Source organism: Zingiber officinale, chromosome 1B, assembly GCF_018446385.1.
Source record: "Zingiber officinale cultivar Zhangliang chromosome 1B, Zo_v1.1, whole genome shotgun sequence".
Lineage (NCBI taxonomy): Eukaryota > Viridiplantae > Streptophyta > Magnoliopsida > Zingiberales > Zingiberaceae > Zingiber > Zingiber officinale.
The window spans coordinates 169,507,378-169,530,996 of NC_055986.1; the positions used below are offsets into that span (position 1 = coordinate 169,507,378).

Consider the following 23,619-nt stretch of genomic DNA (forward strand, 5'->3'; position numbering starts at 1 on the left):
ATGAAATGGAATTATTATTTACTCCTTGAAAGAGTAAAATGTGCCTAATGGTGGAAGAATTGATTTTAATCTTAAATGGCACATATTGGGAAATTCATAAGAACTACCAAGTTGGGATTTTGGTATGTTCTTAGGAAATTTAAGGCGATCCGGGCCTTAATTTAAAGGTGCTACTCTTGTGGAAAAATGAAATATGCCAACATTTGAGGATATGCTTATTTTCAATTGGCATGCATTAATCAAGGGAATTAGAAATGCCAATTTAGGCTTTGGCATTTTCATGAAGCACTTTAGGGCAATCTAGGTTTAAGTTGTAAGTTTAGGTAAGATTTTAAGGATACTTAGATAGTTAATCTAGGTATATTTTATTTATGCTAAATCTTGCCATGATTGTTTGCCCATCATATGCCATGACATCATGTCTATTTTTGCATTCATGTTTTATTATGAAAATCCAAAATACCATGTCATGACATTCATACATCATGTAGTTATAGGAATCTTTCTTTTGAAAGTTATTTTATTTTGATGTATGCCATAACATTATCATGCATTAGTTTAATTCCTTGTAATTAAGGACAAATGACATTTAACAACACTTATTAACAAGTGACATCCTAGGTGGATGTCTAATATCTTTAAAATGCCTAGATAGATATGCATGATCCCTAGATTAGGGCAAAACCAAAATCTACATCTCACAAAGACTATAAGGTGACTTGTATGTGCTTTAGTGCACATTAGATACAAGTGAGATGTTAGGATGATGAACAAAGCTCAAGATGTTGATTTAGTGCATTCTTTTGAGTTTTTAGGTTCATCAAAACACATAGTTATGTGTTTTCCCATCATTGGGAAAGCAAATGTACAAGTTATGTGCATTATGCCCAAGGAACATGATGGGATATTGGTTTTGAAAATGTTTTTAAAAATGCTTTTGGAAAACCATGGTGAAGGCTATCTTTTGATAGTAATCACCATTGAATAATTAGACACAAACTTGAAGAAAACGCTAAAGTTTTAGCAAGTTTTCAAACTTGTGTCAATCTTTGAAAATATGATGTATTTTCATAGAAAACTTTTTTTCCATGATTAAGTATGCCCTAAATAATGTCTACACGAAATTTTATGATTTTTGGATTTTTGTAGAATTTTCTAGGGGTTTCTGAAGTTGACTGAAATAGAATTTCAGCAACTATCAGAGCTTCGATCGATCCATGGATCGATTGGAGTGCCTGAATCGATCCGTGGATCGATTCAGAAGGCAAGTCTCCCGCGAGCAGAAGCTCGCTGGATCGATCAGCCGATCGATCCAGGTAGTCTGAATCGATCAGTGGATCGATTCAGAAAGGTTCAATCGATTGGAACCCAACTCCAATCGATCCAAGTTGCTGATTTTGGCTGGGAAGGCCTGATTTCAGCATCTTTGAACCTCTTTGAGTCTAGGTAACCATTCCAAACCCCTAAAATACATTTGTATACATACAAAGGGTGTTTTCATGTGAAAACAAGGATGGACTGGTTAAGGAAGGCTTCATTGAAGTTTATGTTGAGGTTTGTTTCAAATTTTGAGTATTTGAACCTCAAAACTTCTAAATTTGGGTTTCCTAAAGGTTTAGGGATTCCAAGTCATTGTTGGTGCAATGACAGAAGTTACCACCATGTCTTTAGGGGGAGGGACTCTTTAAAGACATGAAAAATTATTTTTCATGAACCTTGGAAGGTGGTTAACCTTCTTTAAAGAAAATGCTCATGTATGAGCTTTTGAACTTGAAATGGGGAGTGGATATCCTCATTATTTCAAGTGAGAACTCAAGTGGTTAGAAAATGCTCAAGGTTGGGTATTTGTCTACATTGAGGGAGAAGCTAAGGATAAATGAAGGGTATGAGACCTTCATTATCGTGTTGATCACAACGAGTGATGTTGTGCACAACGATGAGCAACTCTTCAGGGGGAGAGTCGTCAACAAATGGATTTGTTGATGTGTACCCAAAAATGGGGCATTTGTTGAAGTGTGCCCAAGATTGAGGCACGGGTTGAGGTGTGCTCAAGGATGGGTTGATGTGTGCCAATAGGGGGAGAATGTGTGGTTTAAGTTAGACCTTCATTACCTATGGGGGATGTCATAGGGGGAGAATGAAGGGAACCAACATTCATACTTTGGCATGAATGGAGTTAAGGCTATTGGATTAGCTTAACTCAGAATGGTCCAAACTTAAAGGTATTGTCAAACATCAAAAAGGGGGAGATTGTTGGTGCAATATCCCTTAGGTCAAGGTTGACCTGGTTGACCAAACTTGAGTCTTGGTTTGGATTTCGATGTTTGACAAAAAGATATTGATTGCAGAAGAGTCAAGTAGGTCAAGGTTGACTGGATACTTGACTGTGAAAGTCCTGGTGAGTGAAGCCAGGCAGAATGAAAGTCCTGGTGAGTGAAGCCAGGCAGAAGGAAAACCCTGGTGAGTGAAGCCAGGTGAAAGTCCTGGTGAGTGAAGCCAGGCAAGGGAAAATCCAGATAGATCAAGGATGATCGGACATCTGGTGTTGGGAAGTCCAAGTAAGTCAAAGGATTGACTGGATCTTGGCACGAGGAAATTCAGATGGGTCAAAGGGATTGACCAGACATCTGGTGGAAGTCCAAGTAGGTCAAGGGAGTGACCAGATACTTGGCACGAAGATAAAAGTCCAAGTGGGTCAAAGGGATTGACCGGACACTTGGTGAGGAGTCCTAGCAGGTCAAGGGAATGACTAGATGCTAGGCATGACGTACCAACAGGTTAAGGTTGATCGGATGTTGGTTTGGGAGGTTTGGGACTTGGTTTTGGGCAAATACCAAGTGCTGGATCGATCAGTGGATCGATCCAGGCTCTGGATCGATCAGTGGGTCGATCTAGACCTTTCCCAGCGAACAGAAAGTCTCTGGATCGATCAGTGGATCGATCCAGATGTCCCAATCGATCAGTGAATCGATTGGGACGCTGTTGCTTCGCGCGATAAGCGCTGGATCGATCCGTGGATCAATCCAGACGTTTTTCCAGAGCACAGAGGCGCTCTGGATCGATCCGTGGATCGATCCAAAGCCTCCCCGATCGATTGGGAATAATCGAATCGATCGGGATCCGACCGTTGGCGTCAATAAAGGCCGCAGGCGCACGATTCCTTCGGCATCTCTTCGAAGATTCATCTCAGATCTCTCGCCAGCTTCTCTACAGCACTCACAAAGCTCAGATCGCCAGTTCTTGAAGGATCTTGGAAGGTTTCCAAGTCAAGAGGCGGATCAAAGCCAAGAAGAGAAGCTAGGGTTAGGGTTTGTACTCATTGTAAGATTGTAAGCTTGTATTTCTTGTATCCTTTCCCTCTCTTCTTGTGTTGAGTCTTGTAGGGCTTTTCCGCCCTTAGTAGTTACCATAAAGGAGAGTTTTACTTAGTGGAGGGTGTGTGTGTTGGTGTGGATCCTTGGATTAGTCACCTCTTGTGAGGTGGATACCAAGTAAACCAACCGTGTTAGCGTTGTGTGATTGCTTCTTTGTATTTCCGCTGCACATCTTTGAAGAAACAAGCAACGCCAAGCAACGTCGAGCAACGAGCGAACGCGACGAGCTATTCACCCCCCCCCCCCCCCCTCTAGCTACTTTTGGTCATAACAGGATAGACCGGTTGGAGAGGGTTGAGTTGTCTGAAATATTAAAATAAATTTTTTTAGATTTTTCAATTCAGGTTAGCAGCAATAATAAATAAAATTAAACAATAAGAAACTAAAGAAAGAGACATCATAATTTACTTGATTACAATTTAAGTGGTTATTAATTTAAGACAAATGAAACAACTTTCCTGTGCTCCGGAGAGGACTGAATTTTTTTTTTCCTTTGCTCCTTTTTTCGCCCTCTTTTTGCTTAGGGAGGTTTTTAGGGGTGCTATTTCGGAAGTTATGTTTAAGTAATTAGTGATGTTGCCCTGAGTTTGAAACAACTTTTCTAAGTCTAGTAAGTACGGTTCGTTCATGAGTATGATCAAATTTGTTGATACTATTGAAGTTGTTTAAGGTAGAACTAATTTATGAGTTTTTTTTTTTTTTTGGTATTTTGCCTATTCTCTCGATGGAGATACGTTTCTTAGTCTTTTAATTGTCATTTTAAGACGAGCAGAGTTAAATTAGCGTTTTCGTCTTTATTTATTTTTAATATTTATTAAGGGATGACTGTTTTCTTCTCTCATTCTGTCTTATTTAAATTCGATGGGTAAGCCCGAGCGTATCAAATTTCATGCAGACACGCGAGCCCAAACATATCGAAGTTAAGCTTGTACTGGCCATTGTTTCAGCAGTCGACAAATTTAATTACAGGTTTTAAGACGTCGATAAATTATAATGTTTTTTCTAACAATTGTAATTATAACTTTAATTCTTGTACTAATTTGATTTTATTGTTAACCATTACGTTTTACAGTTTTCTCGATGCAATATTTTTATCTTATTAACTCCTTGGATTTGTTAGTTATTAGCATTTTTTTTAGTAATGAGAGTTTTATGATCTGACTAATCTGAGATCAGTACAAAAATAAAACGCAAGTGATAGTTCACAATGATTGAATTAGCGGAAAGGTGAATTTATGAACTCTTGAGGGCATGGAGAGTTCTAAAATGTGTTTAGAGCATTATTACTACAACTTAGAAGAGCCAATTCTAAATATTATAAAAATGAAATATCAAACTAAACATAATAAAAAATATCATATAAAATTATTAAAAACATATATAAATACGAGGGCTTTTATCCTGCCTAACTCACCATGAGCAACTGAGTGGTCAAAGCACCTGAATGTGATCCAGACGTCGAAAGTACATTCACTTTGAGGTGCCCAGATCACTTTCAGATGCCCCAATCACTCAGTCGTGCACAACAATCACACACAGTTAGTCAGACATGATAACAAAATCATAGAAATATTTTTGGATAAACTGTAGTAATTGAAGAAATGAGAAATAAATTTTGGGTCCATGATTTACCATAGCAAATAAAATCATAGATGAAACCATTACAACTATATCCATTTAGATGGTATGCCTGGTTACAAAAAAAAAAAAAAAGACAATTAGATCCATCATCAAATTCGCAGATTATTATGTTTTTTTTATATTCGATGTGACATTTTAGATTCTCCATCAACTTTGCGTTGAGTCAAATCCTTTGGTACATGAGGAAGGAAAATAAACTTTTCTATCCTTTTATTTACTGCACATCAAGTTCATATTCTCATTCAAGCTACACTGAGAGGGTTGTACATGGCCAGTCCAATTGATTCACTGATATCCGTAAGCCCTGAAATTGGACTCCCAAAAAAACCGTGAGAATAAGCACAAGAACTTAACAAAGAAAATGGTTAATTGATGTAATAGTATTGAGAAAACTTACCAGGAGTATATGTTGGTAGGCTGACGTATTTAGGACAGTTGTTTTGTTTGTTCGCCAGAACGTCAGCACCATCAACGCAGTCTCTTGGCTGAGAAGTGAAGAAACGAAACAATATATTGATGTACATATGATCAATAGTTTCTATAGTTGTATAAATTTAATCGTGAAGTGTGTGAGTCGAGGAGATCAATGAAAACTCTGAACTGGTTAACATAACTAAACATTTAAGATATCTAAAAATTGGTAGCCTGGTTTTATATTGACAGATGGTGAATGAGGCTTCCCCAATGTAGCTTTGACGAGCAACTAGAATGGAGCTTCAACAAATGATCACTTCTATCACAAGACTTCCAGAACAATGGATCTGATATAGACACATTTCCTTCCTCTTCTCTTTTTCTTGCTCCTCTTCCTCCTTGGTTTTGGCATCACAGGTCAGTATACTCAGAATGGCACCGATACCATATTGTGTCGATAGGGAATAGAAAACCCAATTGAGAACAATATTTTAAATCTTGATTGGTAGTGATGCAATGAAGGAATAATAATATGTCTAACTTAGCCCTACATATTTGGGACTAACATAGATCATAGAAATGATTTATCAATGTGCACTGTGCAGTAAGCTTAACTCGACCATTGAAATAGAATAAAATGTTGTTAGCATCTAAGTCTAGAATATATAACCATGGAAACAAAACAAATTAGTCAGAATCAAGTAATATCTTGTAAAAGTAACACAGACAGAGATGCATAAATGCCGAACTGACCTTGAAATCTTTGTAAAAGCACAATCTAAGTTCATCAAGAGCACCATGCCTGCAAACTAGCTGTGGTGTTGCACCAAAGGCCCTTGTAATGATGGCCGCAAGGTCTTTCAATGGATATTTTTTATCGTCCGTTGCCAGAATACCAGCATTAGTCAGAACTTCCTAGAATGATAAAATCCTTAACAGATGAAGCTTAAAATTCTAGGATATATTACTGCATAAGTTGCCCAACAATGCACCAAATCACATTTGATGTGCTTACTGTCATGTTGTGTTTGAAGTACAGATCTAAGGCTTTGGAGAAGTAGCTATATTCATCTTGTATTATTGGGTAGGAACAAGTCCCATGTTTTTCTGCAGGAAATCAGTGAATATTGAGAATCAAAAATCATAAAAAATATAGCACCATTTTTTCCAACTATCTATATGTTATCATTGTAATGTATGTTACCTTGCACCACCACATGCACCGCCACTATTGTTCAAAAGGAAAAAGAACTTAAGAAAATATAACATAATATTAGGCTCTTCAAAGTTCCAAATTAACACAGTCCAATCTAATGAATTAAGCACCAAAGCTGAGAGTAAACCACTAGACTGATGATGGAAATTAAATGTAGAACAAAACTAATGTTTCTCTGAAAAACAATAGGCACTCTTTCCCAAGAATTAGGTTAGTTGATCTATGAGCAGCGAGCACAAAGAAACACCATATTCATAAATTTGCAAGTAAACAAACAAGAATCTTACCCCACTGTGCACATCCAAACATCAATCCACATGCAAGAAAAGAGAAAAGAAAAGGAGATGAGTTATGCAAACTAGAAAAAACAACAACAATTATTAATTCCGGAAAGTTGCTACCTCATGTGCCCAAAACAACCCTTTTCCACCAAAGCAAAGAGATGAAGAACTGCAGGATAAGGTTGGCCAATACTTTTCAAGAGTTGGCAATAGTGATGTAATCTGTGTAAAAGTAGAAAAGGAAATGGCATTATGTCCATTGTTACTTCCAAGTCAAGTAAGATTATTTTGAATTGGGTCAATACTTTTCAAGAGCTGGAATACTGTTGTAATCTTGTAATGGGAGAAAAGGAAATGACATTATGTCAGTTGGTACTTCCAAGTCAAGTAAGATAGTTCTGAATTGTATTATTTTAACAATTTTGGATATACAAACCTTCTTTATGTCAAAATTAGAGTGTGTACAGCAAGCTGGCCATGTTCCATCATTGTAGTCTACCCACAGCCCGTCTGTCATAAAGGTACAAAATTTATACCAGCTAAATTACACAGGCTGAAAAAAAATGCTTACTAAAAGACGACAACAATTTATTATGTTTCTTAATTTTTGTAAACAAAATTAACTTGCATCTAGATTTACATGAGGAAAAAATCAGGTGGCAGTCAGCCAACGTAACATTTGTTCAAGCTAAGATAAGCTGAAGCATGATTAGGCAGGTTGGTTCCGACCTAGTTCAAACTATGTCATCTCTGGGTTAGAACAATTTGGTCGAACACATTGCCTTTAAAGATGCTAGACAAAATTAGAAAGCAAAGAGGAGTAAGGCCAAGGCGCAAACACCCAAGAAAAGGAGAGGTATGAGGCGCACATTTTTAAAATATCAGCATAAGGAATTTGCATATCAGCAAATGCATTATATATCAATATATGAATTAAGTAAATGAATGGAAACTCCAGAACAACTCAACATATGATCAACGTTATGCCATCCGATGCAGGCCAAAAATATTTTGGGTGTTAACAATTGTAAAATTATTACAACAATGTAAAAACTCTACCTATTTCAGTGTGTTTCTACCTATACTTGTGTTGTTACTGTGTTAATATGTCCGCACCTATAATTTTTACATCTTTCAAACACATTTTCAGTATTAGAGAAGGCTCATTTTATTGTAGCAACATTTTTCAAATAGTGACCTATTCAATTTCCTGAGAATTTTTACCACTTGTAAATGACATTGAAGGTCAATGAGTCGGGATAACTTCATTGTTCATATTTATAGCAAAAAATGAGCAGAGAAATGGACGAAATATTCAAGAGGATTTCAGAAAATGGATAGCCTTACGGATCGTGAACTCGGGCAAAGGACTTGATCTGCAAAAACCAATAAAGATACAATCAGGACAACTTTACTCTAGGAATGACAGAACAGCAATAAAAAACAAAGATAATAGAAATTTTGACAGAATATGAATTCAAAAATCACATCATTAAACTCACAAAGAAACCCTAAAGCACCCAACATGTAACAGGCGTTAATTGAAATATAAATTTCGGAGGAAAAGGATCAGAAATCGATGAACGGGCATAAAATGGCACAGACGGATTACCGGCAGCAGGCGTTGTCGGAGCAGCAATGGCGGGTGGCCGCGCAGCTGGTGCCCGGCCACAGCAGCGACAGCAAAAAGTAATCGAACTCCCGTTGCTCCGTCCCCTCGATACCGCGAACGGCGAGGAGGGCGAGGAGAACGGCCGACGCGAGGGACCTCAAGAGACTCGCCATCGCTTGCTCCTTCCTTCCTCCTTCCTTCGATTCCTTCCTCCTTCCTTCGACTGACGAAGGAAGAGCGTTTAAAATAGACGCGACGGCGACACAGCACGAAAGCCTCGCTTTGATGGATCGTCGAAAGGTCCACCAACACCTGTCAACAGTTGGTTTACCTTATTAATGATTGGCCAATGCAATGGCCCACAATTCCTCTTATAACTCCCTCACCAAACATAAGTCGGGTATGATATTGGCTATGGGTTCGATTATTGTAAATGAGAATTCTACAAATGCACGCATTGAACTGGCCCTTGGACCTTTAGATTCGTTAAGCAAATTCGATTTATATATATATAAATTCATATCTAACTGCCAGAATTGGGCTTTAAAGGTCGAGGCCCAATTATTGAATCAAATGGTATAATTGGGCCGAGTCACTGCAAATTGTATATTGAGAGGGGTGTGAATGAATAAGATCTCAATCGTATGTAAATTTATTTATTAAATTTTGTATCGAGAGGAGTTCATTTTTTTTTTCAAGTTCATATTGTTTTTTATATATTAATCTAATACATAAAAAATATGTTTTATTTTATTATCAATAAATTATCACATATTTTGTCTTAATCTAAATCAACACCTCCTAAGAAAACCCGTGGCCTATCACTAATATATTAATTAATTTCATGTCATCTTCTACTATCCATTATTTAAATATTATTATAATTATTAAAATATAAACACTGAGACTTTATTTATGTATAATCGATATCTCATCTTTGGATTGCAAATAAGAAGTTATCTTATTTTAAAATAATGTTTAATATCTTGAACCCTAGGATCATTCAACTCTAATGAATGCGTATATACTAATACAAAATAACAGAGTTTAGAGTTTTGGGACTGTTTTGATTGACAGCCATGGGTGGATAAATTTTGACTGGTCATAACTTTTGACTCGATATCAGAATGAGCCGTACTACGTGCCAAATGGAAGCTGATTCATAGATTTATTTGTTATTAGGTGGAACCGTAAAAAGTAAATTTCGAACAAAAAAAAATATCATTTAGAGTTATTTTTACCTTTTGCACTATTAAATTTTTTTGAGACTATTTAAACCATTTCTTTAGTTGTTTTTAAGCGTTTTTATATCAACATTAATTTTCAATCGCTCTTCTTTTTCGGGAATGACGAGTTTTATTTTCTTATTTCATTTCTTGATATTATGTTGAATCAACAAGTTATAGAAAATTATTTCTAATATTCACATTCAAATCATGATTAATAGTTTCCATGTCACATACAAACAACAATGGGACAAAAAACAAAAATGAACAATGGATATGCTTGTTAAGGCTTCTGATCTATTTCATTCAAGCTAACAAATTACTAAAGAATTGTCCTCTTCAAATTGTATAGTTTTTTTTTTTTATTTATCACGAGTAAATTAAAGATCACCATATCGTTACCTTTAAAAAAAAAAATGAAAAGAACAAAAAAAAAAAAAAAAAAAAAAGGAGGAAAGAATGACAAATTATGGTACAATCACATGTCTGCAGTATGTGTGTATATACTAAAGCTGAAAATTCTACGTACGTACGTCGACAAGTTTCTCTGCAAGTCTTGCACCAATCATGGAAGCATGCACGCAATCATAAATTATATATCATCTATCTCACGCCCATGCTCCATTAATCCAATCAACCACCACACGAAGTACGTACTGATCAGAAACTAAAATGATTGATTATTGTGTCCTGCAAGATCTGTTTAGTACATTAATTGTATACATTACATTTTAACTTAGAACACGCTCTCTATATATATCAACTAGTCAACCATCCTTTCGCCCTTGTATGCATGCTAGCTATGTATCAATCAGTCCTTTAAACATGATCAGTGTATAACCCATTACTCGCCATGATCTGATTCCAATCCCAGAGCTTGTCTGAAACATTACCAGGCAGTGGCAATGGCAATGGCAAAGCATTGGAAGGAAGCAGTTGGGTGGTTTGAGAAGCAAAGTGATGGAGGAACTGATGATTAGGGTTAGTGTTCATGTGATTCATCATCATCTGGTTGAACCCTGCTAAGCTATTCAACTCTCCCATCTTCTGAGCAAATGTGGAAGTGCTATTGTCTTCTTCGTTGGACGTGTTCGAGGCAACCGAGTTAGCACTGGACTCCTGGAGAGCGATGGTTCTAGGTTTTTTAGCGAGCATGTAATTGGAGGATGATGAAAGTAGAGTGGTGGTCGAGTAGCATCCTCCTGTGCTTTGCTGCTTGATCAGCGTATTCTCCTCGATAGGGTTCTTTGATGAATTCTGGTACCTGAACTGGGAGTCGTTAGGGTTTGGCGATGAATTCTCGCTGAATTGTGAATTGTTCGGCTGCGAGTTATCGGCGGCGATCTTTCGGGAAGATGAGTGCTTAAGAGCTGTCCCGGGAGCTCGAGGATGGTCTTCAGCTCCAGGTCTTTTGTACACACGGCAAAGACAGATCTCAACCTGCTAAAGAAATCCATTTTAATTTGTTAATTATAAATTAATTAAGCTTCATTTCAAAGGGGTAATTAAAGAGTAGTGAAGCAAGGAATTTAAGCCTCAATTTCTTGATTAATTCTTCAAGGAAAGGAAACCCTAGCACCAGATGAGATAATTCTATTATATATGTATCCCTTTTGAGAGGAGAAAATTTATATGTTAATTTCATGATAATAATTGGATTTAAATCTCTCAGCAGTTGTAGGGATCGGATCACAAGAAGAAGATCAGGAAATCAAAGAAAAATCATGCAATCCATGAAAAGATTAAGGTGAAATATGACACCCCAATTCAGATTTAATTCATGGTTAAGTTATTCCTGATAAAATTTATAAGAAGATCTAAATACATACATATATAATTTTGCAATTTAATTAACAAACCTACCTTTGGGAAGTGATTGTTTGCATCACCAGGTGGAAGACGGTACTCATTCATTATCCAACTACTCCTGATCCCTTTGGGAGCCTTGCCGGAGTAGAACACCAGCGTCTTCTTCAGTCCGATCTGCCGGCCACTTTCATTCTTTACTGCCCGATCTGCGCCGGTGGCCTTCCAGTACCCCGACGTAGTCACCCGGTTAGGCCGGTCGCCGTTCCGGTACTTCCGGTCCCTAGGCACGTAGAAGAACCACTCCTTCTCTCCGATCGCAGCCAAAGCTATAGATATATAATTAAGAGATCGATCTCATAGTTTGAGAGAAGAAATAATTAAATAAGAAATTAGCTATAGGTATATGCATGCCTGGTAGTTCCCAAGGGTCGTAGCTGTAGAGATCGAGGAAGGAGATGAGCTCGACGTTGAAGCGCTTGCCCTCGACCTTGCGCCGGAGGTAGAAGTCGATGAGCTCCTCCTCGGTGGGGTGGAAGCGGAAGCCGGGCATGACCATGCTGTGGTCCTCTTCTTCTCCGGTGCTACTCATCGGTAGCTGCTGCGGCTGCTGCCATGAGTCGTTGACTCCCTTCATCTCTCTACGATGCTCCTTCACCTATTGACATACATAATTAAGAAAACCAGTAGGGTGCCCACAAGTGCATATATTGATTGGGGGATGGTTATTAATTAATTAATTATATTACGGAGGATTCATGAGGTTTTGTAACATAATTTCATGTTAATTTATTTAGCTTGTTAATTAAATAAATGATAAAATGCATATTTATGAATGAGTATGCCCACGGAAGACTTTTATACTTCTGGAGATATTCATATGGAGTCAAGCAAATTCTACAATACATATTCTTCAGTCAAAAAAATTCTACGATTTTCTAGTGATTCAACCTTCCCTTGCCTTCCCTTATAAAATTCAAAATCTTGACTTTAGAAGACGAATTAATAACTGACGAGTCAACATCGTCTGTAGAAACTTCTGAAACATCAAGTTAGCAGCCGCCTGCTCTTTCATATTCAATGTACTACACTTGTGTATTTCATTCATCGGATGAAATTTTTGCCCCTAAGCTGAGGTGTAGTGGAAAGGGTGTTAAATTATCATCTAGGTAAAAAACTTTTATACAAATAGATTTTTTCTTTTCCGTTTTCAAAAACATTAAATATTTTTTTTCCACTTCATATAACAACTGGTTCAGTTTGTCAGAACTCAATATTATCAAAGACCTATCTCTTTGACGTGGGACAAAAGCAAGCAGTCCGTGACCATGCACCACTGTCACCACAAACCTACAAAATTAAAAAAAAAAAACGAAAAAAGAAAATAGAGTTTTATTTATTTATTTATTTGTTTTAATATCTGCAATTAATGGTTTTCGTTGTTAATTCTCACCTCACTATGAGTCTCGGCAACCCTTTTTGCATTAAATAGAGAAAACAAAAGCTGACTGATGACCTCTCTTGGCTGAATCCTAGTTTGGCTTGACATAGATTTGGGTCCAAAATTTAACCCTTTCCTATCCTCCCCACCACTCATGCACCCATCATGCTTTTAGGTCTTGGCGTATGGTGGCCGGCTCAGGTCAGGTCGATCGTCCCGATCGATGAGCTTGGTTAAACTCGAATCGATTAGTCGAGTCGAGTAAGCGCGGCGTATTTACGATAACCGACTGAAATGAAAATTCAGCCTGATTTCTACCAAATCTGAGAGTGAGTGTGAGACATGCCAAACCCTGGCAGATGTCTCTGTTCTTTGTCACACCTAAAAGAGTTGTCCTTGTATGATCACTAGAATTTTAACTATGCACAGAATTATTTTGGCCAAATATTTAAAATGTTAAGAGACCAGATCGAAACAAATTCCTGACAGGTCAACTTACGTACTCTGCAACAGTAATTTCTGTCTCCAGGAACAATATTATTATTTAATTAATGCTATTTCTATTACATATATGTTTGAAATATATATTTAACTTTGCAACTATATATGTATTTTGCCATATCAAACTTGTTAAATACATAGGTGTATATTTAAAGAGGGATTAGTTACCTTTGGTCACTATCATCAATAATTCTAATTTGATTCTCAAGATGAGGCTCTCGACGCGGCGCACTCATCGGTTGTCGATGGACCACATGAATATTGTGAATTACATCGACATGATTGATATGTATATACGGGATTAGCTACTACTGTTGGTGAAAGAGATTATCATAAGAGTGAAGAGTAATCACATTCATAGTAATAATTAGCATTGTGTTAGTAGACTACTATTTGCAATTAAATTACTTGGTGAATAATGAATTGAAGTGGATGTAGATGATTAATTGTAACCTGATGAGAAAGGCAAACATTAAATTCCTGCGGTGGAATGGTTTCACTTAATTCACGTATTATTGTTCTGTTTTTTTTTATCTTTTAGAAAAAAAAGAATTGCTGATTTTATATTTATGTGTCAGCGGTCGAGTTGGTACACTCGCCGCCCATCTTAATTGAACCATCCATTCCATTGATGACTCATTAATTATCTGTGGTTTGATTGGACGAGCTGCTGGTGGGGCATCATCGACCGTTGACTTCCAGCTCAATACTGCCAGTCCAGTTGACCAGCAGACCTTGCTCATTATTATTTGCCGCGGTATAAAATAAATAAAAGTTATTATTATTATTTTTTGTTTGTCAATTTGTAGTAAAAAGAACAAACAAATGTAAACCCAGATCATCGCAAGGCACGATCTTAATTATGTAATGAATAGGATACAATAAACTTGACGATTGATTGTTGTGTGGAATTGTCCGGTCAACAACAAGCAATTTTAAATTGGTTTCTGGATTTTATTATTAAAAAACAATGAAATTTCAGGTCAAACAAAATTTGAATAACAATTTCCTTGTGATTACGCAGGCACTCCAGCTTCCATGTTCAGTATCCTCTCTGCCAGTAGAAGATCATCTGGGGTTGTAACCTGCGTGAAGTAGATAACAGAGCACTCTATTGTAAGCGCCTTAGGTTCGATAGTTAATGTTGTTGATTGTTCAGATTACGACACCTTAACTGAGAGTTTCAAACAAAAGAAGAGGAAGATACCTTGATGTTTGTGTAAGAACCCTCAGTTATGTAGACAGGGTGCTTAAGATGTTCCACAATAGAGACATCATCCGTGACTTCAAGTCCATCTCTGATTCAGGGAACAAGTTGTAAATAAAAGTTGCTAATTAGAAAATATGTTAAATTGCTACAAAACTATGTTGATATTGTAAGAATTTTTTTAATATAATTTTCCTTTTTCAGACTCATTTAGGAGTGTTCACCATTTATGTGTTTAAGAAAAACTAGAGATTTATAAACTAACAAGAGGCTGCTGTATCAAAAAAAAGAAGAAAAAGTAGTGTTCAAAATTGGACTTGGTTGGCCGGTTCAACTAGTTGGATTATAACGGGTTAGACTGACAAAGATCAAGTCCAATTAAAATACAACAGGACCAAGTGACAAATCAATTTAACATGGTCAAAAATGCAATAAGAATACCCAACAGGGCAATGAATAGATTTTATGTGCGTATGTGTTAGTGAGTGTATGGGTAATAAAGTAATTTTAAGACAATGAGTGCAAGATCATTTCTCTGGACCAACTTCGGTTCCTTGTTTTGTGAAGTTTGGCTTTTGGGTAGGTTTTGTTTCTGTAATTTTCTTAAGCAACTTGAATTGACCTCAGTCAGATCAATTCCAGATGGAAGTTGGGTGGCACTAAAAGTACAACTTCAAAAAGCAACGTCTGGTTAGGGGTGTTTTTCCAACCTTCTATACCTATTAACTATGAGGTCAAGCTAATATGGATTATGGACATTGATCAAAACCAATCAGCCAAATTAGGAATGTAAAAGAGGCTGGTCCAGCTCTAAAACAATCAGCAACAGCAATCATTTGATAGAAAGTCATGAATTAATGTACTTAATTCCACTTTGTTGATAGGAATTATTCTGCTTACAGTAACATTTATTTATTTCTGAATTCCACGGCGTGTTTTTTGACAAGATTTATTAAACTTATATCAGCAGCATTTACTTATTTCCCACTTTTTTTTCCCATTTTGTTTTATACTACATCAACTGTCTAAGAGAAGTGCATCAATACCAAATTAGTGTACCTGTTAACCAGCTCAAAGCCAGCTCTGAACAAATCAGGCTTGATAACCTACAAAAAGCAATACATAGATTTTCAAAATGTTATTGTGATTGCACTTGTATGCATTTCTCAAGCTACCTGTGGAGTTTGCATTTCCCAGAGAGTTTTCCTATCGAGTGTTTTCACCACAAAGGAGCCATTGTCTGCCTGTAAAAAACACATCAAAATTATTGCAAAGTCCAAATCTGATCTCATTGCACGCACTCAACATTTAAGAATCTTCTTTTCCCAAAAGAGAAGTTCACAATAATAATAATCTTATGTACCTCTTTAATTGTAGCTTTTACAGGAACACCTAGAACAGCTGCACCATTCGTCCAAGCATCTTGCATGACCTATCATTTGAACAAGTATATGGAGTTAGTTTTATTCCTAAGGCATAGGATAGATTGCCTTTCTGAATAACCATAATTTCTAGAAAACAAATGAAGTAAAAGAGGTTGCAGTTCTGCCAAGCTACAGTGAGTATAGAAAAATATTTAACAAGCACACTTGGGCTCAAGATAAGATAAGCACACTTGCGCCCACTGGGAATTGATCCCTGCCTCCTTGTAGCAAATCTGTCATCCTCTAGTCAACTAGGTGAGGACAGTTATATAAATCCCTACTTGTTTAAATGACTGTATATTATTGCTATATCATTTGTAGTTAGAAAACCAGATTCTATGTATTCCATCATTGAAATACTAAATCTCTATTTCACTCACCGCATTCAAACTGGCTATACAACTCAAATGGTAATTAGCACATTAAGTCATCAAAGAAGAAAAATCAAACCTTCTTGACATCTTTAGGAGTAATCAAAGGTCTAGCTGAATCATGAACACACACAAGTTCTGAGCTTCCATCGATTTCCTGCAGCCACAAAAGTACTTTGAAAATGGGCATATGATCTCTTCAGTGCTCTCACAGCATCTAAAATTACAGGTCAGAATATTGCCATAATGAAGTTGTAGAATAAGCACACAACTTTCTTCAGGTTAATCATTAAAAAATGAGAGATAAAAGTTATTCTGCATAATCATATGAGACTTGTTTGAAGGGAGTCATTAGGAGTCTAGGACATGTTCAGTTATAAGGTAAAACATGAAGATTGAATTTCTAACCAAGAGATAACCAATTTCTATATTGAAAGACAATGATGGAAAAGAACAGCTCGGCATCTAGCTCTTTGAAGTCATGTATTTGAAGTATGAATATGAACTTCAGCGCCTTGCACTAGAGAGATATGATATGATAATGTGATTGCAAGCTCTGTAGGCTGCTACTTTTCTTGAACGCAAATGAAGGTAAATAGAAATAAAATACAAGATTGATGTTCCATACCTGAAAACCATTGAAGACAGAATCTTGTCTCTCCTTGCCTGGAAGGGCAAATTTAATACCTACCCTTATGTCTTTGCTAGCATCTACAAAATGAAATAATGTTGCCTGGCATTACTACTCATGGTCAGCATCTAAGTCTTAGTATGAAACTAGAAAACTTGAACAAAGGTTTTCAAACCTTCAAATACATCTCTGTAGGACGGATCACACACAACTACAATTTCTTTCACTTCACTCATTTGAGAGAAAGTAAAGAAACTGTATAAGGCAATTGGTTGTCCTAAGAGTGGAAGGTATTGCTTTGGCATGCTTGCCTGGGTATAAATAAAAACTTGAGTTTATACAAGATTAACCAAACAAACATATAGAAATTTCTCTGAAAAATATAGTAAATCAACATAGTTGAACTTGAATCACTCTACCACTTGAATCCCAAAATGGTCATAACTCTGTTTACCCATCAAAACATATAACTAAAGCAAATGCAAGTCTATGAGTAGAATGTGAAGGCATAAACATTAGCAAATTTGCAAAAAGATCACTAAGGCAATGTACATGAAATGATTTTCAGAGATTCCAGACTCATAGATAAACCCCAGAATTAAGGATGTCTATACCTGGCAAGTATGGAAAGGGTAGAAGCAATACAATAATAAAATAATTAAATTTATATGATCTCATGAGTTAACTAAGTTTGACCAAGCAACACAATAGTAAAATGACTAAAATCATTTACTTGATCTCAAGAGTTAACTGATTTTAGGTTGTCCTGATTTTTTATTTTTATTTTTTGCCACAAAATGGGCAAAAAGAAAAAAAGGTGCATTTAGTGTCACAGAAGTAGGATCAGACGTTGGTCAAGTGGCAATTGTGCCATTGCATTTACAAAGATAGTGACTAAGCTCTTTACTGTAAGAAATTAGTTATGTTTGCAAAGCATTTCCTCCTATCAATTGAAGTAAAGATCACTATGAACCATTGGAACCAACAAATATTCTTTTTTTTTTTTTTTCAAATATGCTTCTAGTAAACATTCTAATAACTGTAAAAACTATAGTCAACGTATACACTTGAGAACCTTGATGTGGCCACACGAGTCTCTCGTGTGTAAGCTGGTGCATATTTCACAAGACTTATTTTGATCGTGAAGGAAACAACAACACGATTTAGTGCAGACGAATGGCCATAACTATGCAGTCATTTGCAAGGAAGCAGTACAAGAATATAGTAAAAATAACCGAACAGTTTAAGATGAATCATAAACATAAGCCCATCACCATAAGGAAGAGCAACATGTGCTGAAGAAAATTTACCCCCATCCTCTTCCCTTTTCCACCAGCCAAAAGAACCACCGAGACGCTCTTCTCTTTCACCACTTCACGCTAACAACAGAAATTACTAAAGTTAAAACACCATAAGAAACAAGATAAAGACGGACAACTCAATTTAACTCACAGCGCCTGTTCCTTCACCCTGAACAATGCAACTGATCCGGCTGCACTTCCATCCCCTGTTGAACCCGATCTCGACGCCTGAAGCGGAAGTGGGAAATAAACAAAAAAGAAAGACCTTTTAACAAACTAGAAGAGTCTTGCCTTGGATGCGACGCCGGACGGACCGCGAGGGCATCGGAATCGACGGGAACAGGGGGGAGGAATTCGACTTCGAGGATGATGGGAGGCTGGGGAGGCGGTGCGAGAGGGAGATGTCGAATCGAAGCGCCATTTCTCTGGGTTCGAATGCTCCTCCTCGATTGAATTGGGAAGAAGCAGCAGCAGCACGGAGGATGAATTAGGAAGACGAGAGCTTTTAGCAGCAAGCAGCTTATCTCGGAAGCAAATATCGGCCGTCCATTCGAGTTGATTTTTTATTCGTGGCCGTTGACTGGTTGCAGTGTGATGGAGCCGGCGCTCGACGGCGTGGAAGACCGGGAATTAGTTGTTTGACCCGACAAAGAAGCGAAATATTCATTTTGCCCCTCAAAATATCAGTAATTTGTTTTTTTTTCATTTTCCATTTAACAAAAACAATTAGAGCTTGTTAATATTAAACGACTCCATTCAATGTTAGTGGTTCTTCTAGGAGGGTTTCACATATTCTAAAGAGAATAAATCATGGAAGATTATTCAATCTTAATCGAGCATCCTTCCTAACTAGAGGATATGAGATAACTTAAAAGTATTGATTCTCTATGAAATCTGAGTTGGATGAGATATCGTTAACGTTGACAAAGGAGAAACTATGATGTTGCGATCATGCGGGTCTCGACGAACAGACCCCCACGTGACCTTGAAGAACTACTGGGCCTGAGTCGACGGTACTAGAACTCTGCGCACACTCAGACAAGCACACGGAATGTTAGAGACTATGAACCTAAGAAAAAGTCCCTGAAGTAGGTCCTCCAACGTTTAAGTCAGGTACTTTTCCCCTAGAAAAACAATGTACGAAGGAAGAAGAAAAGTAGACAAGTGTGCGAGTGAACGTACCTGCACAAGGGAGAGGACATCCTTTTTATATGACAGTGCGTACCTTCTGGAGACTGACCCCTGTCAGAGGGTGTTGGGTGTCAGGACTTGTCGAGTGGCGGAGGACACGTGACCTTCTCCTATAGACTGGAGGAAGGTTCTGCTTATAGGTGACTCCAACCGTTGGAATATTCCCTGACATGCAACATGTATTCTCTGATAGGTGACGATTACGATTCTCTGCCTTGTTGTCGTGTAGTGCTTACTATCCTGTCCGGGTGTGGTCGAGACCACTCTGGTTGGTCCACTACGTGTTGATGAACAAACTGGATGGATGGGGGGTGCGATTGAAGTCTCTCTCTGCCAGCTTTTGTGATTCGGGTCCGACCGAGAGTGACAAGTCTATTTACGAGAGTTAGCTTGAGAAACCCCAACCAGTAAAGTCAGGTCAAGCTTTGCCCTAATCATGTGTCCTGCCGCAAACCTAGTTTCCTGACCGTTAGACCCTGACCTGGTTTTATATGTCGGATGGCCCAGTGGTCCTTCTCCGTATATTAACTGTCATATCTCCCTGACTTCTGACTGCCACATCCCCTTGATTTTTTTACTGTCACATCCCCTTGACTTTTGACTGTCACGTCCTCTTGACTTCTGACTGTCACAACCCCTTGACTTCTGACTGCAACGCCCCCTTAACTTCTGCTGACCTGACCCTACCATCATATACTGTATCAATAGTATTTATATATGCCAAGAATCGAATCATGCCTCTCTGTTGGCAAGTCTTACCCGAGTACTAACTCGACTACGTCCGTGAGGACAACTCCACTCAATTCTAAACACAGTATAGTAAATCTTATATATGTAAATAAGTGCAGAAACCACCTATTTACTTTAAATAATTGAAATATAGGGCTTCAGTTTCACAAATATAGCCTTGAAGAGTCACACAATGCTCAGTTATATATAGCAATAGTTTTTCAGAAACCAAACATGCTTAACTACATCAACTCCTTTGCAGCAGCAGAAGTATCCTTCATCACATAACCAAGTTGGAGGGCAGTTTGATCTTGATGACCAGAGCAGTGAGGGGCTCCCTCCATCATGCTGACATGGTAGTAGTCCCTCGAGTCATAAGCCGTCACAAGAGTGTCGAATTCAGGCCCGGTCGATGCGATAACTTCTTGTGCTCTCTGTGTGTCTGCTACCTGAGAACTCCAAAGGGGATCATCAATGGTGGCAAGAGAGTGTGGCACACTAGTGCTTAGCTTTTCAGAGTTAGAATATTATATGCAATTGTTTGATGTTTACCTTTGTTCTTAAGTAGACATTGTGATTTTGAAGCTCTACTTCCTGCATAAGTATACTCAAGTAAATTAAAGAAGGAAAATTAACAATAAAGTATGATTAACATTCAACTCTTGGAAGATTGAATATGCTTGAGAAATTTACCCTTTTCTGCATGTGCTCTATCTCTGCAAACAACAGCTCATGCTGAGAAGGGATAATTGAAACTGTTAATTAAGTAACATCATGAGGTACTAATGAATGAATTTTGAATTTTAATAGTGAATTAGGATATCTATTATACATTTGTTAAATCTTCCTTCTAAACAATAGGATCAATCAAAAATGTCGTCAAATATCTGAAGTGTAAGTGTACCTTCTTTGATCTGATCCTTGTGATTCCTCTCTCAAGTCTGTTCTCCAGTTGTTTGAGCTCTTTTGCACTGAGTGAGCTCAAGGATTCACCCATCAAGTGCCTGCAAGCAACGTAGGGCCTTATGTTTCTTTCTTTTAATTTGCAAGTTAATGACCTAGTGATTAAGAGGAAAACACATAACAAAGTTGGAGAATTCAGTACTTGTTGGCAATTTGCAACATCTGTATCTGATGGCGCAACTTTGCAGATTCTTGCTGAAAGTATTGCTGCAACAGAAAATTGCACATGAGATCTTCAGTTTAGTCCTTCGTTTTGTAAGAAAAAGGCGATCGAGAATGATATATAGTTACTTGCCTGTGAGTTAGTGTCAATGGTGCAGCTTGGGTTTGAGGTGTTGGCACATGCCTTCTTGTACTTGTCTATTGTTGATCTGATGCTAAGTATCAGGAGTTCAAAAGTAGGATTAGAGAATTACAATCTAATTACTGCAAGCTAGTAAAACAATAATGTGCAAAAGGCAAAGAGGAAGGAGAGAAAGAAACCCTAATTAAAATTAAACTGCAAGCTAGCTACTAAATGAATTAATCTTTTCATGATTTTAGTATTCTTTTATATCGAAGCAAATAACTCCGCCCATGATGACCGGTCATGGCCGGTCCCAAGCCCAGATAAAGGAGGAGGGTTGCGTTAGGTTGCCAGCCAGCGTCAAACTATGGCAAATATTCAATAAATGAATCCATTAAATCATTATATCGAAGCAATTTTGGTGGTATATCCAACAAGCAAAAGAGATTGATCTTCATGAAGAAAACTGAATGAAGAACCTGTTATTGGAGTATTCATAGAGTCGGCCACGGCTAGAGAAAACAATGAGCGAGACCTCAGCCTCACACAGCACAGACAATTCATATGCTTTCTTGAGCAACCCATTTCGTCGCTTGCAGAAGGTGACTTGACGGCTCGTGCTGTTCTCGATTCGCTTGATCTCTATCTTTCCTCTCCCCATGCTCGATTCCCTTCAATTCACCAAATAATTAGGGTTTCTGATAGAACATGATCAAATTGTAGCCTTTTAGGCTTAATTAAGCTCCATATTGAGATCATAGCTTCATGATAGACAGAAAAATCAAGTTATTATTACTATTATTTTCAGAACAATATTTCAAGAAAACTTGATAAAGAACTAACAGACAAATTGAAGACTTCATAAGAAACCATGAAAGATGCCTGTTCCCCCCCTTAAAAAATATATAAAGAGGAAGAATTAAATCGAACTAATTATAAGAACCAAAAATTTAAGGAAAATCTAATTCTAGAACATAGAGGTGAGGTGACTCAAGATCTAGCTATTCACTTAACAAGAAGTATATTGGCCGAGCTACCTTTTCTATATCAGAGAGAGAGAAGAACTACAGAGAAAGTTAGAAATGGAAAAAGAAGAAAAAAGAAAACTGAGGGTAGCATGCATTACCAGAGGCAAAGAAGATGTTGGGAAAGATGGATGAGGAGGAGAATTAAATTGCGAGCAGGAGGAGGAGGGGAAGGAAAAAGAGAAGGAAATGGGCACTGCATGGATTGAGCATTGGATCGAGTGTCTTTCCTCTTAAGGAAACAGGGTCCTTCCTGTTCCCGCTTGTCCTTGTGAGACATCTGCTCCGACCGTGTGGTAGCAAATCTAAGCGTAGATTCTGAGAAAATTAAATATAGCCTTTTTTTAGATCGGTAAATATTTAAATTATCGTAAAATTCTTAATACTAAACTTATATTTTAGAATCATATATATTTGTAATAAAATCGTGTAATACAATGCTTTGAACTTCCACGTGAAGCAACTTAATTAATTAATTAACTAATCTCATTTTTTATTGACATGAGGTTCATACACCCACACAAGCCATTTCCTATTGTCTATTGAGAACCAAATTTTAATTTTATGCTTAATTAATTACTTCAATTGTTTAGAGATATTGTTGCTTGGAATTTTTCCCAGCACGCAATTACATAAATTAATCCCTTAATTAAACAATTAATATATTGAGAAGATGCTGCCATATAATCAATGCAAATAGATGTACATAAATGCTGTTGAAAGTTAGCAGCTTCCATCTATAAAGTACAGGTAGTAAGTAATTAATTGAAAAAGCTTGATACTGCAAGTCCAACTCAGAGCTTCCAGTTCTTCTTAAGCAACATCTGCATCACTCTGTGAGCCAAGGAGTGTAACAGTTCAAGAAAGGAAGTGAAGAAAAGGACATGAATTAACATATTTTGTTGATAAGGAGGATGGATAGTGACACATGGTGCGAAGCATATGGGCAAATGGCTTTAAAGCTGGGAAAGGAAAGAGT

At 37.3% G+C, this 23,619-nt stretch overlaps 4 protein-coding genes across 5 annotated transcripts; all 4 read right to left on the bottom strand.

Annotated features, from left to right (window-relative positions):
* Positions 1-4,967: 4,967 nt before the first annotated feature.
* LOC121991557 (ribonuclease 2-like) lies at positions 4,968-8,815 on the bottom strand. Its single transcript, XM_042545551.1, has 9 exons — positions 8,539-8,815; positions 8,274-8,302; positions 7,363-7,436; positions 7,047-7,148; positions 6,933-6,936; positions 6,445-6,536; positions 6,183-6,344; positions 5,413-5,500; positions 4,968-5,319 (listed from the first exon to the last, which is right to left on the bottom strand). The coding sequence occupies exons 1-9, from the start codon at positions 8,709-8,711 to the stop codon at positions 5,258-5,260; spliced, it is 786 nt and encodes a 261-aa protein (XP_042401485.1). The 5' UTR covers positions 8,712-8,815; the 3' UTR covers positions 4,968-5,257.
* A 1,606-nt stretch (positions 8,816-10,421) lies between these two features.
* Positions 10,422-12,323, bottom strand: LOC121991567 (NAC domain-containing protein 35-like). 2 transcript variants are annotated; one of them, XM_042545560.1, is made up of 3 exons: positions 11,985-12,323; positions 11,628-11,899; positions 10,422-11,207 (listed from the first exon to the last, which is right to left on the bottom strand). In XM_042545560.1, the coding sequence occupies exons 1-3, from the start codon at positions 12,205-12,207 to the stop codon at positions 10,584-10,586; spliced, it is 1,119 nt and encodes a 372-aa protein (XP_042401494.1). In that variant the 5' UTR covers positions 12,208-12,323; the 3' UTR covers positions 10,422-10,583. The 2 variants fall into 2 exon arrangements, with proteins under 2 accessions (XP_042401494.1, XP_042401499.1); XM_042545565.1 differs by having other exon boundaries at positions 10,422-11,204; positions 11,985-12,293.
* Positions 12,324-14,350: 2,027 nt separating this feature from the next.
* LOC121991584 (2-C-methyl-D-erythritol 4-phosphate cytidylyltransferase, chloroplastic-like) lies at positions 14,351-18,971 on the bottom strand. The gene is made up of 11 exons (XM_042545573.1): positions 18,738-18,971; positions 18,598-18,674; positions 18,456-18,524; positions 17,321-17,456; positions 17,143-17,225; positions 16,594-16,671; positions 16,083-16,151; positions 15,895-15,963; positions 15,779-15,825; positions 14,720-14,810; positions 14,351-14,597 (listed from the first exon to the last, which is right to left on the bottom strand). Exons 1-11 carry the CDS (start codon positions 18,865-18,867, stop codon positions 14,529-14,531), a joined length of 918 nt encoding a protein of 305 aa, XP_042401507.1. The 5' UTR covers positions 18,868-18,971; the 3' UTR covers positions 14,351-14,528.
* Positions 18,972-20,608: 1,637 nt separating this feature from the next.
* LOC121991593 (agamous-like MADS-box protein AGL11) lies at positions 20,609-22,279 on the bottom strand. The gene is made up of 7 exons (XM_042545581.1): positions 22,095-22,279; positions 21,625-21,706; positions 21,472-21,536; positions 21,271-21,370; positions 21,060-21,101; positions 20,919-20,960; positions 20,609-20,815 (listed from the first exon to the last, which is right to left on the bottom strand). Exons 1-7 carry the CDS (start codon positions 22,274-22,276, stop codon positions 20,609-20,611), a joined length of 720 nt encoding a protein of 239 aa, XP_042401515.1. The 5' UTR covers positions 22,277-22,279.
* Positions 22,280-23,619: the final 1,340 nt, after the last annotated feature.